The sequence below is a fragment of the Diceros bicornis genome, chromosome 12 (genome assembly GCF_020826845.1).
Source record: "Diceros bicornis minor isolate mBicDic1 chromosome 12, mDicBic1.mat.cur, whole genome shotgun sequence".
Lineage (NCBI taxonomy): Eukaryota > Metazoa > Chordata > Mammalia > Perissodactyla > Rhinocerotidae > Diceros > Diceros bicornis.
The window spans coordinates 32,161,848-32,177,344 of record NC_080751.1 but is presented as its reverse complement, the minus strand read 5'-3'; the positions used below and the strand labels follow the sequence as shown (position 1 = coordinate 32,177,344).

Genomic DNA, 15,497 nt, shown 5'->3' with positions numbered 1-15,497 from the left:
CTGTGCATTCTTCCCCCAGCCTGCCACTACTGTGGAGCCAAGTTTATCAAAGATTTCTAGACAGTGACATAATTTCTTCCCCACCCTAGAAGACCTCTGCTATTGGTCTTCCTGGACAAAGTGCATTATCTTCCAAATGCTGCTGGTTACTTCTAGAATTAAAGCAAACAGCTTGTTGGAACCACTGAACACCTGAAAATATGCTTCAGCTGCGACGGTGCCTTTAGCAAAGTGATTTGAACCAACAGTAGATGTGTCATAAATGCCGCTGTATCTTATATTCATTTGTGAGTGGTATTCAGATCTCAAAAGAAATTAGGTCATAATATGTTTACAATCTTTAAAGGAAAAAATAATTACATATTATTAGTACTGTACTTCTGATTTTGCACTTATCTTTTGTGTCATAACGTTCATTAATAAACATCAAAATTAGTAAATTTTTTTTTTTTGGTGAAGAGGACTAGCCCTGAGCTAACATTCAATGCCAATCCTCCTCTTTTTTGCTGAGGAAGATTGGCCCTAGGCTAACATCCGTGCCCATCTTCCTCTACTTTTTATACAGGATGCTGCCACAGCATGGCTTAACAAGCAGTATGTTGGTGCACACCCGGGATCCGAATCTGTGAACCCTGGGCCACCGAAGCGGAGCACGAGCACTTAACTGCTTGCGCCACTGGGCCCGCCCCAGTTAATGTTTTTTTTTGTTTGTTTGTTTTTTTGGTGAGGGAGATCAGCCCTGAGCTAACATCCATGCTAACCCTCCTCTTTTTGCTGAGGAAGAGTGGCTCTGAGCTAACATCTATTGCCAATCCTCCTCCTTTTTTTTTTCTTCCCCAAAGCCCCAGTAGATAGTTGTACGTCATAGTTGCACATCCTTCTAGTTGCTGTATGTGGGACGCTGCCTCAGCATGGCCGGAGAAGCGGTGCGTGGGTGCGTGCCCGGGATCCCAACCCCGGGCCGCCAGTAGCAGAGCACGCCCACTTAACCGCTAAGCCACAGGGCCGGCCCCCCCAGTAAATGTTTTATAGGCTAAGAGAATCTATATACAAATGGGAAAAATCTAAGGCATTTGGCAAATTATTTTAATTAATAATTTTATACTACAAAAGATAGTATTTCTATCCATACATAGTTATCAGATTCCAGAGTCAGACTTGGGTTTGAATCTTGGCTTTACCACTGCCTGGCTGAGTGACTGGACATAAGTAACATAATCTCAACTGAGTCTCACTTTCCTCATCTGCAAAATGGGGACAGGAATACCTGTAGAGTTGTGTAAGAATTAAGAGAATAATGCACATTAAGTGCTTAGCACAATGTTACCGTGATGTAGGGCCTTAATTAATGAGAGCTATTATTAGTACAGCCTATTGTTAACGGCTGTAATAAAGCCTGTTGTTTTTAACTTATATGAATTTATAGATTAAGGAGCAAATATCACAGTTTTGACTCAATTTAGATCCATAATTGCAAAACAGCTCATTTATCCACATATCCTTCTTTCTGAGAGTTAGAACTAAGGTACTTGTAGGGATTTGACTGAAGTTTCTGCTCTGGCTCTTCTTTCTTAGGATTATTTGGGCAGCCATGCCAATTAACACTTATCCAAAACCTCAAGCCTAAAAATATGTTATTAACTTCTTAATTAGGTTTTCATTAGCCCATTTTTATTTATTGACCATGTGATAAGTAGAGTAAAAAAGTACTACAAAGTACTAATATGATTCATACTCTACACAGTTAGAGCTATAAAGGACTCGGGCATCTTTTATTTACACATTCATTAAGTAATTTTGGAGTGTCTATTTTGTGCTAGACACAATACTATGCTCTAGGGATACATAGATGAAAAGATAGATCCCTACTCTGAAGAAGCTTATAGTCTAGTATGGTGTCCACAATGGAACTTAAAAGCCACCTCTTACAACAATATAAGCCTTCCCTGATACTCCTAATCTTCAGATGGGGGAAATAGTCCCCTTATTTGGTCCCATAGCACACTAGGCTTGCACTTAATTTGGCATTTCTCACATTGTACATTAATTGTCTCCTATGCTAGACTGTAGGCTACTTGAGGACAGGAACTGTTTCTTATTCATCACAGAAGAAAAAATAACTAAATTGTGATTTCAGCCCTTAAATAACTTAAAAATTTAGTGACAAAAGCATATATAAACTGCTAATATATATAAAGAACTAACTTCAATATAAATTTTTATGAAATAAATGCTACAAAGTATATGCTACAAGAGGTAGGAGGCTTTGGAGGTAACTTAAAGGAGATGGCATTTGAATAGAATTTAGAAGAGATGGGAGGATTTCCATAGGTAAGGAGATGGAGAAGAGAATCCAAGATGAGGGAACATCATGAGCAAAGAAAGGCACAGATGCAGGACAATGCATAGGCTGCTTAAGGAATAGCAAGAAGTCCAATGTGAGTGGACTTCAGCAAGAATGTTAGGCAGGGGCTTGGTTGTAGCTGACTCTGAATGCAATAGTAGTGTGTTTGGACTTTCTTCTGCAGGCAGTGGTGTGTTAAGAAGGATATTTGTGCAAAAGGGATTTGATCACTTTGTCAACAGTGTGAATGATGGGAAGAGACAGAGCACATTTCACAAAGGGCAGTCTGGAGATTTCCAGTAAACAGGAGATGGGGAAGTAAAAATAGATATGGAAGGCCGGCCCCGTGGCTTAGTGGTTAAGTGCTTGCGCTCCGCTACTGGCAGCCTGGGGTTCAGATCTGGGCGCACACCTACACACTGCTTGTCCAGCCATGCTGAGGCCGCGTCCCACATAGAGCAACTAGAAGGATGTGCAACTATGACATACAACTATCTACTGGGGCTTTGGGGAGAAAAAGGGGAAAAAAAAAAGGAGGAGGATTCGCAATAGATGTTAGCTCAGGGCTGGTCTTCCTCAGCCAAAAGAGGAGGATTGGCATGGATGTTAGCTCAGGGCTGATCTTCCTCACAAAAAAAAGAAAATAGATATGGAAAGGAAGAGAGCAATTCTCGAAACATTGTGCAAATGGACATGTCAGACCCTGGTCTGGAGTAAGCATAGAGGTTCAGAAAAATATTGGGGTTTTGTTTATTTTTGTTTTTTCTTTGCTTACTTTGAATTTCTTTTTTAATTTTTTTCTTATGCAAGTATATTTTGTTAAAGTATAATATACTTATAGAAAAGTGTTTTACAAGTGTACAACTCAATGAAGTTTCACAACTTGAATACACTTTTGTATCTGGCACCCAGATCAAGACACACCAGCCCTTCAAAATCCACCCTTAGATTCCCTTCCAGTCAATAGCTACCCACCTCCTTACTCATTCCAATATGAGTCTTCATCTCAAAGATGATGGCAGAAGCTCTGGTAGTGGCTAAGTTCAGCCAGGAATAGTATAGAGAAAGCAAGCCAGGGGGAGACCACAGAACCTTGTGGAAAGCTTATATTTAAGGGGTAGGTAAATTTTCAGATTTAGAAGAAATGATGTTTCAAGTCTGTTATTAAAAATATGATGAAAACTGTGTCTTTGGAAATAAGTGATTTGCCTGCAGTTTAGGGCAGAGCCCCCTAGAACCCAGGTGCTCCAACTTGTAAGTCAGTGCACTATTAGTTTAATACTCTAGACTCTAGTTTAATGCTGAATTAGAAAATCCCACCTTCCACCTTTCCCATCCTCATCTATCTTGGTAAGACAGACTAAACTTGAATTTTGGATCCCTTTACATAAATCCAAGTATACTATATCTCTTATGCTTCTAGCTACCAATAGCAAAGAGGAAATTTTGCCACTGGAAAATACAGGGCAAGCCATCAATATGGATGCCATTTAAAATTATAATGTGTGATATGAATTGATAGTAGGAATTTTAAAAAGCCTAATTTAATCTACCTTATATTTCAAAGGCAATAAGTTAATCTTATACATTAAATGTTTTTATATCCTTTATGTAAAAAAACAAACTTGCTGCATTTTCAACACTGAATTATCCTTATTATCCCGAAATACCTTGTTATATACAGAAATGGAAAGATTTTGCTCAAATAAGCCAAGCAAAATTATTTCATTACAATTTTACAGAAGATTTTGTTGCTATTAATACTGCAGTCTTCTATTGCATATGCCAAAGGTGTGGTTTGAAATTCTGTTTTTAACTCTTAAGTATCAAGTGAAATATTTATACCTCAAAGAGGGAGGCCTGAAAAAAAAGGATATGAAACTTTGATATAGATCATTTTAGAAAGCAAGTATACGATGGGGCCAATCCTCAGAATAGCATCATCCTTGCTGAACAACAGCACTAAATAATATGCGGATCTTAACATTTATTTGGCTGAAAGAACTGAGCTTTGAAAATGAACCATCACAAGCCATAATTAATGAACTGTTTACAGCTAAAAAACTCTGATAAAATGAGTAAGAGTACTATAAATACTAAAAGTTGATGGCCCATACCTAGATAATTGAACATTTTTATTCTTAGAAAATGGATTTTAGTCATTTGAATGTGCCATAGTGAATGATCCTATTAGAATTCTCATATATGGGCTCATAGCCTACCCAAAAAGATTTGAAACACATTTTTAATTGACCAATCATTTTCTAGCATAGAGGTTCAGAAAAATATTGGGGTTTTGTTTATTTTTGTTTTTTCTTTGCTTACTTTGAATTTCTTTTTTAATTTTTTTCTTAAGCAAGTATATTTTGTTAAAGTATAATATACTTATAGAAAAGTGTTTTACAAGTGTACAACTCAATGAAGTTTCACAACTTGAATACACTTTTGTATCTGGCACCCAGATCAAGACACACCAGCCCTTCAAAATCCACCCTTAGATTCCCTTCCAGTCAATAGCTACCCACCCCCACCGCACCCCCAAGTGTTGGGAGACAATTCTCATGGGTCTCTGATGTTTCTGCACATCTTGTGAGCAGAGACACTGTCTTTGTTCAGATTATTTTTTCAAGGATATCTGTGAATAGCCTTGGAAGACAGATTGTATTTCCCTCCAGAGGAAAGGGCAGGTTTGCTTATAGCCTTGAAAAAATAAGAGATTGTGTCTCTTATGGAGCAAAGTACAGGTGTACTTATTGTTGAGTATAACAAAGATAATGACTCCTTTCAAAGCAAAGGGCAGGCATGCTTACTTCTCATTACAAAAGATTCAGGTTCCCTAAACTCAGAGTTCCTCTCTTGCAATGCAACCCACTGTGTGTGCAGGTGTCTGGCTTTCTTCATGTGTTGGAATTACAAATTAGGCCTCAAGAAGCTGGTGCAAATATGGACACTGGCTATTGACTTGTCCTTTGTAAGAGCCTTTGTTTCTGACTCAGTGTCCATTAACTAGGCAGGCTAACTTGTTAGTTTGTAAGCAGGATAAAATCTCAGACCCTTCACAGTTCTTGATAGTAACCACTATTCTGCCTTCTACCACCATAGATTAGTTTACTTAAACTTCATATATAAATGGAATTATATAGCATGTATTCTTGTGTTTGGCTTCTTTTATCCAACATCATGTTTGTGAGATTCGTTCACATTTTGCATATAGGCATAGTTCTTTACTTCTCATAGTATTTCACTGTGTGTATATTTAAAAATGTGTTTATTTTTTCTACTAGTGATGGATACTGGGGCAGTTCCCAGTGTTAGCTATTAGAGTTGTGCTGTTATAAACACTTCTATGCATGTCTTTGTGAATATATGTATGCATTACTGTTGGGTATATTCTCAGAGATGGATCAGAGGGTGTGCACAGATACTGCCAAATAATTTTCTGAAGTATTTGTACCAAGCTACTCTCCCACCAGCAGTATATGAGCATTCTGGTTTCTCTGTGTATTTTTTTTGCCCTTGTTATTTTCCATCTTTTTAATTTTGTTTTGTTTTTTCAGACTCACATGCTTTTATTTTACCATCATGCATACAAAGAAATATAAATATTACAATGGTACATCTCCAATTTTACAGAGCAATCTCACAAGTATTTTCCCTATTAAGAAAAGAGATATGTCAATTACTAAGTTGTTACCAGGGTAAATTGTCAAGACAATCAGAGCCACAAATTTTTTGTAGGCTATTTTTCCATGAAGATAACACTTTCCAAAATCTTCAGTCTAACAAGAACAAGTTATTCAAATTATATTTCTAAAGATACAGTTTTAGCAGAAACAAGTTGAAAACTTATGAATATGTGCATATGTCTCTATATTGTACAGGAAAGAGATTGATATTCTTCCAAATGTTCCCAATTGAAAGCAAAAGAAAACCTATACAGCTGAATCTTCCTGGTAGGCAGAGAGAAATTGGATTTTACTAAATACTAGTAAAATTAAGGGCACAGTATTAACATTCCACATAAATAAGGTCACATGAAAACGACAGAGAAAACACCCAAAGCTGCATTGTTTGTGTTTCTTTAAAGAACCCTTCTCATAGTTAGTACTTCAACCAACTTCAATTGTCCCACCCCCATCCTGAGAAAAGTATTTTTCCTCCCATCACTGCTGACAGTGAGTATCCCTTTCTCGTAAGCTCTCGGTCAATGTAGTCTTAGTTCTAGGCCCAATTTTCCCCTGGCTCATTAGTGCCTCTGGCCTTTTGTTCAGTTTTCCCTGTTCAGGGCACCCAACACAATCTCTTTAGTTCTTCCACCCATTTGACCTAAAAAACACCTTTCATTTCATCTAGATTTGTCTTCCTTTAAACCCTCTAGGTTTTGCTAAAGGGGGGTGAGGCGCTAGGAAGAGAACAAAGGGGGCAATAAGAACTCTGGTAGTCTCCTTTACAGGAAAACCTCTCTGCCTCTGGAAATGATAAAGCCACGTTAAACTAAAACACCTGTTTCTGCAGATGTTTCTGAGCTGCCACTTAAAAAAAAAAAAGAGATAAGAGAGAGTTGAAAGAGAGAGAACAGAGATGAGAGATGTGAGATAGAGAGGAAAAAGTGTACACCTACCCTGGCACTTCATCATATTCAGGATAAAGACAGGAGGCAAATAAAAGTACCTAAATTTTATATGAATTCACTGTGAGGCTGAGAAAGCCTGGTACTTGGCAAGGACACCACCATTATCCTTGCCATGCAGATAGGGTCTAAGTTGTCACCTCAACCATTTGCCTGACAGTCAGTAGGGTTCCTGAGTGATGGTGGTGGTAAGGAATTGAGGTCTTTTAAGGCAGGAATAGAAAGGTATTTTATGTGGTGACAGGAAACCTGGCTCCACCACCAGTTCTGAAGATCCTTATTTACCAAAATCCAGAGAGTGGAGCTGCCAGTGGTTTGGAAAATGTTCATCCAGCAGGCAGCAGCCTAAGCAGATGGGCATAGCCAGCTGCAGGCAGCAATAGATGACTAGAGGAGCAGGAAGAAAAACGGAGTTGCATAAATCACATAGACCAAATGATCCACTGCTGCTGTCCCTTGACTTTATTAATGTCCAGCAATTGTCCACAGGCTACCTGCAGAACAGAGTGGGTAAAATAGGCTCCTAAACGTAGCTACAAATCCAGGTGGTAGTAACCAGACCAGAGGCCCTGGGAACAGACAGGGTCCAAGCAGTGCAGATAAAGGCAGAGCAATCTACAGCATCATCTGTTTGGTTTAGAAGAGTGAGAACCATGGTCATGCAGCAGGTGATGTTAATGCAGAGCAGCATGAAGATCATGTGGAAGTGGAGTAGCATAGCCATGCAGGTCTCAATCTTGAAGTTGAGAGAACTGAATGTCCAGAGGAGGGAAGGTGCAGAAAGTTCAGCAGAAAAAAAGTAAAAGGCATACCCAATGCTATTGTCAAAGCACAGGCCCAGCAGGAGGTGGTAGGGGACCTTGTGTGGGAATATTCCCAAGGGCAAAAGTTAACCAGATTGGAACCCAAAGGGCCTGGGGATCTCCACTGGCTCCCTTATCTGGTGAAGTATAGCTCTCTGGGCCCCTTCATGCAATAGGTAGTATTGCGGTGGATTTGGCCAGACGTCCTCTTTGATCATCTTAGCAATCCTGTCAGATTCTGGAAGCCTGTGGTCTGAAAACCAGTGCAGAAGAAGCTGCAGACAACGTCTGGGTTCCTGCGAATGAAGGACTGGGGTTCTTGGCCCGGGTGCCATATAATTGGAGTGGAAAGAGACACCACCTGACCTCATATTCCTTGACAATCAGCTCGTTTCTGAAGTATGGGTTTCGGGTGGAAAGAAGAACTTGAACTTGCAGCCCATCCTAGGGTGTCTGAGCTCCTTCACCTCCAAATTGGTTATGTGCCTTTACATCTCTGCATCTTGGCCCCTAATCAGGGCGGACAGCTGTGGGTGGTTCCGAAAGGCGGTGCCCCAGAAGCTGAGGATGTTCTGAATGATGTGGCTCCTCTGCTGCAGGTAGCGCTGACGCATCCGCCCGAACCTGCGCTCCCGCTGGAGGAAGGCCCTGTCAGCCTGAGCATTCACAGCGTTCAGTTCCAGCTGGACGGCCTCCAGGGGGTTCATGCGGAGATCCCCGTCCAGGGCCCCGGGCCCCGCCTGGTCCTGCACCTGGTCTGCCACTCTGTTCTCCACCACTGCCATTTCTTCCCCTCCTGGCGTCTCCTCCACTTCAGCCCTCTCCTCTGCATCCCCTGCTACCGAGAGGATGGCGCACCTTTCGGTCTTTGCTTCCTGGGCCTGGCCCCAGCCATCCCCTCAGATCCTGACCTCCGTGCGCCACAGGTTTCTAGGGCCTTGTCCCCACCATGGCCGCGCGTCTTCACGCTGAAAGCCATTTTTCGGGCTGCTGTCAGTTGTCACAGAGGCAGAGGCTGCTTCCAGGCCCCCTGCGGGTGGCAGGGCCTCCTCCTGCCCCGCTTTGGCTGCTACCAGACTGTGACCCCCGTCGCCTAGGATCGGGGGAGTATGGCCACAGTCCGCGGGGTCCTGGGGTGCGCCCCCCACTGCTAGAAGCTGAGGCGGCAGGAGTGCGACGGTCTCCAAGCTGCCCTCGTCGTTCTCCGCCATCACCTGTGTCACCTGCATTTCCTCTCGGAGCTTCTTGCACTGGTGAGGGTCCAGGTCTCCCAGCGTATGGTGGGGAGTGGTGTGGCTGTGTTTTTGGGGGAGAGGGATGCTCTCGACCCCACCCAGGAAGCCGACTATAGGATTGTTAACGTCTCCTTTCCTCACAGAAGATGCACTCACGCAAACCAGCTGTCTATGCCACCTTAGTCTCGTGACAACCACGCGTCAGTCTCGCGACACTCACCCTTCAGTCTCGCGATACTCACCCTACAGTATTGTGAGGCTCACCCTTCAGTCTCCCGAGAGTATGTTTCCATGGCCTGTGCTGTCGCTTTTGTTGTTGCCATTCCGGTGGATGTGTGATGGTATCACGTGGTGGTTTAATTGGCATTTCTCTAATGTCTAACGAATGGAGAACCTTTTCATGTGTTTTTTGGTCATTTGGATATCCTCTTTTTGGGAAGTGTCCAAGTCTGCTCCCTAGTTTTCTATGGGGTAGTCTTTTTCATGTTGGTTTGTAGGAATCCTTATACATGCTAGATACAAGTCCTTCTTCAGATATGTGTATCGCAAATATCTTCTCCCTCCGTGAGTTGCTTTTTCACTACCTTAATGATGCCTTTTGATGAACAAAAGTTTTTAATCTTAATATATTCCAATTTATAATTTTCCCCTTTAGATTAGTGCTTTTGTGCCCTGTTTAAGAAATCTTGCCTCTCCAATATCTTTCACATTTATATCTGCAATCCATCTGGAATTGTTTTTTGTGAATGGTGTGATGGAGTCAAGATTCGTTTTTACCATATGAATATCTAATTGACCAAGCACTGTTTGCTGAAAAGACGATCCTCTTCCCATGGGTAGGTTTTTTTAAATGTTTCCATCAAAAGTGACATATGTCTGCTGGCCCCCTGGCTTAGCAGTTAAGTGCCTGCACTCCACTACTGGCGGCTGGGTTCGCATCCCAGGCGCCCACTGTCCCACCGCTTGCTGGGCAATGCTGAGGAGGCATCCCGCATACAGCAACTAGCAGGGTGTGCAACTATAATATACAACTATCTACTGGGGCTTTGGGGAGAAAAAGGGGCGAAAAAAAGAAAAAAAAGTGACATATGTCATTGGCCAGAGCTAGTCAGATGGTCTTGCCTAGCTTCAAGGGGTCAAGGAAGTGTCATCCTCTCCTGAGCCTGAGAGGAGAAGGAAACTGGAAATATTGATGAGTGCTGTATCAATCATCACAGAGGATAACTTGAATAATGTGTAAAAGACCAGCAGAGTTAAGTCAAAGAAAGTAGAGAGAAAAGGTAAAAGGTAATGGTAAATATAAGGGGAGAAATTAATGAAAGACAATAGAGAGTATCAATCAAAGACTAATAGTGAAAGGAGAAAGAATAAGTAATATTTGGAATGAAAAATATGGTCACAGTAGTGATTTAAAGAAATATAAGAGAGCATGTTGGAAAGCTTTATGCCAATACATTTTCAAACTTGGATGAAATATATGATTTTATGGAAATGTATAATTCATCAACTCTAACTGAAATGCAGTAAAAACCTAAATAGACATAGAAACAATAAATGAATCAAGAGTTTGAAAAAAAAGTCTTTGCACAAAGATAGCATGAGGTTCAAATGGTTTTGAGATAAATACTACCATGCTTTCAAGGAACACATAATCTATTTCTTATTTATTTATTTATTCACAAATATTTATTCTGTGCCTATAGTGTGCTTGGCACTATTCTAGACCCTTAGGATATACTGGTGAACAGAACAAAGATTTCTTCCTTCTTGTAGTTTCCAGCAGAGGAGAAAGATAATAAATAATAACAATAACAAGTAAACAATAAAACATTAGGAAGTGAAAAGTACTTTGGAAAAAAGCAATATGTAGAATAGAGTAAGAGGAATGAGAGTTCTGGAGGTAGGGAGTGGAGAGCAGATTGTAGTTTTAAATAGGGTGGTTAGAGGAAGGAATAGAGTGGCTCATTGAAATGGTAAAATTTTGGCAAAGATGCAAAGATGAGAGAGTTAGCTAAGTGGATATTTTGTAAAAGAGCATTCCAGGAAGAAAAAGCTAAGCAGAGGCCCTAAAACAGGAGCATGCCTAGGGTGTTCAAGGAATAACAAGGAGATCAGTGTGCCTGGAGAAGAGTGAATGAGAGAGGCTAGATCAAGTAGGGTCTTATATGATACTGTAATAAGTTTGGCTTTTATTCTTAGTAAAATGGGAAACCACTGCAGAATTTTGAACAGAGAATATGACTTGTATTTTGCATGGATCACTCTGGCTCCTGGGTGAAGAATAGACTGTGTAGGGACAATGGTAGATGTGGGGATAGATGTAGGGTAGATGTAGGAGGCTATCAGAGTAATCCAGGTGAAAGATGTTTCTCAGACCAGGTGGTAGCAATGGAGGAGGATGGTTGATATAGTATGATGGTAGAGCCAGCATGCTTTCTTGATGAATTGGATATGGAGCATAAGAGAAAGAGAAAAGTTGAGGATGACTCCATGGATTTTGGCCTGAGCAACTAGTAGGATGGAGTTGCCAGAAGCAGAGATGGGGAAGATGGTGATGGAGCAGATCTTTGTAGGAAAAGGTTTGCTTTTGGACATGTTAAATTTGAGATGACTGTTGGACAACAGAGTTGCAATACCAATTAGGCATTATGAATTGGAGCTCAGGAGAGGTCTGGGATGGGGATACATATTCGGGAATAATCAGCATACATGATATTTAAAGCCAGAGGGCTGGATGAAATCACCAAGGTTGTGAGTATTGATGGACTAGCTCTGGGGCCTCCAAAATTACAAGGGCAGGGAGAAGGGGAAGAACCTGCAAAGGAAACTAAGGAGAGACCAGTGAGGTAGAAGGGAATCTGAGAGAGTAAAATGTGCTGGAAGCCAAATGTGTAAAGGAAAGTGTTCAACTGTGTGACATGGTGCTGATAGGTCAAGTAAGATGAGATCTGAGAACTGACCATTGGATTTTACAACAAAAAAGTCACTAGAGCACTTTCAGTGGAGTCATGGGGGGTTGGAATAGGTTTTAAAGGGAATGGGAGGTAAGAAATTGGAGACAGTGAATATTGACAATTCTTTTGAGGAATTTGCTCCAATGGGAACTAAAGGAATGGGGCTATCACTTGATAAGAACAGTTTTGGTGGAATGGTAGGGTGACAGCTTGGCTGTAATGGATTTAAGAGAAAATGGGATGGGAGAAAGTGAAAACAGCAAGTATACATAAGGCTTGAGGAGTTTTGCTCCAAAGAAATGGGATGAAGGCTGGTAGAAAAATTGGATCAAAGAAAATGTTTTTAAAATGGGAGAAAAAGAAGTAAGTGTGCCTGCTGATGTGAATGATTCAGTAGGGAGCAAAAATCAAGGATGTAGGAGAAAGAAAGGAGAATCATTGGAGGGCTGTCAAGTAGGTGAGAGCAGAGGGAATCTGGTGCTTAAATGGAGGAGGAGGAGTTGGCTTTAGGTAGGAGCATGACAAGTTCACCTATGGGAACCAGCAGGAAGACAAAGTATGAGGGTGTGCATGCTGGTGGTGAGTAGAAGTGATGGTGGGCTCTATGAGATTCTCTTCTGATTGCTTCGGTGTTCTCAGTAAACTAGAAAGCAAGATTATCAAGTGAAAGTGAGGATGAGGCAAGAAGCAGTGGGATTCGAAGAGAGAGAAGAAGCTATGAAATAGTTGTCTGGAGAGTAGTAGAGTGATTGGACTATGACATAGCGTCTGATTGTCAAACAGCATGAAGGCTGTGAATTCGAAGTGAGGCACATCAGTGTGGTTGTGAATTTTTCTTCAGCCACATTCAGTTAACAGGTGCAGCATGAGTAAGCAGAGTTGGATTTAGTCAGAGCTGAAGCAAGAAGGGCAATAATGAATACAATAATTGATCTTAGAATTTAAGCTAGAGGAAGAGAGGATGTGTAGGGATGCGGGGCAGTGAAAAGGTGGTCTGATCAATGGATTGGAAGACCCAGGGAATTGAAGGGCCACTGGGGTCAAGTACCAGAGTGAACGAGAAGGATGAGAGATAGTGGTCTAAGACTGACCTGCAGGGGATTGGATAGAATCCTACTTATCCATCCAAGTTGGGCTCTAATGAGGCAAATTGAGGATGAGGTTATTGCAGGGGAGGAGGTCAATAAACTAACAGACAAGGGTGGGAAGGATCACCTATGTGTATATTGAAATCACTAAACGATAAGACCAAAGAGAAATGAGAATGAGCTAGGAGCTAAAATCTGGAGCTAAAATCCTTGAGAAATGAGGGGGAATGACATGGGGGTAGCAAGAATGCAGGATCATAGGTGATTTAAATTCATGACAGGAGATTCCTAGCTGGGTCTGTATTCTAGGTCCAAGCTTAATTATATGGCAATGCCACCCCTGGCTAAAATCAGTGGGAAGGCAGACATCATAAGAATTTCATATTACTTAGTGTCACAGACCCTGTATTATACTATTTTCTCTTTCTCAAAGTGCCTAGAAAAAGGTTATACATATATTAGCCTGACCAAAAATAGGGAACATATATGTTTTTTAAAATTGGAAAGTGAGTAGTGATAATATTCTTTGGGTTCAATGTGAAATGTTATTTTCTTTTGAGGTCTTCCATTCTGCTTGTGTCTTAAAGAATGGACTAGCAACTCTTGAAAAGAACAAAATATAATTTCAACTTGGGGCTTGAAACATTCTGGCTATAATTTTTTTTTAAAGGGAGAATAAAGAGAGCTCGTACAAAATCTCTGAAATATCTAGCCAACTGGAGGCAGAAATAGAGATAAGAAAAGAGAGAAAGAGGGAAGTGGAAGGGAGAGAAAGAGAGAAAAAAAAAGAAGGAAAGAAAAGAAAGAAGAAAATGAGTAAAGAAAAACGGATGGCTTCTTGGGGAGAGTACAGTTTAGCCACAAATCTGTACATCATAGAATCGTGAAGTATTTAAATTCTCTAGGAAACAGAAAAGCATGATGTTTTAAAAGATAAACTTAATATAAGATGAATGAAGAGAGGCTGTGAATTGTATAGTCTTATTTTGACTCTTCAAATATTGTTGTTCAGTTCTTACTTGTTTTGAAAGAGATCCCTCACTCTCTTTTTTTTTTTTTTGTGAGGAAGATCAGCCCTGAGCTAACATCCATGCTAATCCTCCTCTTTTTGCTAAGGAAGACCGGCTCTGAGCTAACATCTATTGCCAATCCTCCTCCTTTTTTTCCCCAAAGCCCCAGTAGATAGTTGTATGTCATAGTTGCACATCCTTCTAGTTGCTGTATGTGGGACGCAGCCTCAGCATGGCCGGAGAAGCGGTGCTTTGGTGTGTGCCCAGGATCCAAACCCCGGGCCGCCAGTAGCGGAGCACATGTACTTAACCGCTAAGCCACGGGGCCAGCCCAAGATCCCTCACTCTTAAATTCTTTTTTTAAAATGTTTAATTTTGTTTATTTATTTTTGAATAGGAAATATTTACATGGCTCAAAATTTTAAATTTCAAAAATCTTCCTCCCATTCCTGTCCCCCAGTTACCCACTTCCCCTTTCCAGAGGCAACTAATGCTGCCATTTTTTTTTTTCTTTCATTCTCACTTTCCACCTTTATTTTTATAGGTAGGTAATATAAAATCCACACTGTCCTGAAACTTGCTTTATTTTCTTGTCAATTGGTTTTGGTGATTGTTCCAATTTAGCACACATAGTATTCTAGTGTATGGAATTCTTTTTTAAGGCTGCATAGTATTCTAGTGTATGGAAATCACAGATTTAATCTAGTTCCCTATTGGTAAAAATCTAGATTGTTTGTAATCTTTTGTTATGACAAGCACCTTTGTAATGTTTAACCTGTAATTATGATGTTTCCCATGTGTGGAAGTATATTTGTATAATAAATTCCTAGAAGTGTTATCAATGAGTCAAAAGGTGGATACATTCATAATTGTTATAAATATTGCCAAACTGCCCTCCACCAAGGCCAACTCTGCATGCGTGCCCACATTGTATGAGACTATTTTCACAAGGCTTTGCCAACAGTGTTATTACAGTTTTTGATCTTTGTCCATCTAATAGGTGAAAAATGGTATTTTTGTGTATTTTAAATTTGCATCTCTATCTTGTTATGAGTGAAGCTGAGCATCTTTTCATATGTGCAAGAGTCATTTATATTTCCTTTGGCCATGTTTTCACTGAGTTGTTAGTCTTTTTCTTATTGATTATATACATTTAGAAAATTAGCTCTTTTTCTCTGATATGATTTGCAAATATGTTTTTCCCCAGTTTTTTGTTCATCTTTTGGCTTTGCTTATGGTGATTTTTTTTCATGCAAAAATGTTGATTTTTATAAGATTGAAATGACCAATCCTTTTATTCATGGCTCTGACTTCTTTGTTATACTTAGAAAGGCCAGTCTCACTTTGAAATTACAACAAAACCAAAACAAGCCAAACCATGGTTTCCTCTAGTATTTTGTGGTTTCATTTTTTCCATTTAAATATCTAATATG

The 15,497-nt window shown here is 40.4% G+C and overlaps 2 protein-coding genes across 2 annotated transcripts in view; one reads left to right on the top strand and one right to left on the bottom strand.

Moving 5' to 3' along the window:
- Positions 1-15,497, top strand: part of ACYP2 (acylphosphatase 2) — a 177,674-nt gene that overhangs the window by 111,017 nt on the left and 51,160 nt on the right. The window lies entirely within an intron of this gene.
- On the bottom strand, positions 6,875-9,335 carry TSPYL6 (TSPY like 6). The gene is given in 7 exon segments (XM_058551891.1): positions 6,875-8,040; positions 8,043-8,137; positions 8,140-8,191; positions 8,194-8,660; positions 8,663-8,744; positions 8,746-9,196; positions 9,277-9,335. Coding segments are annotated over 7 exon segments (1,383 nt in total). The 3' UTR covers positions 6,875-7,863.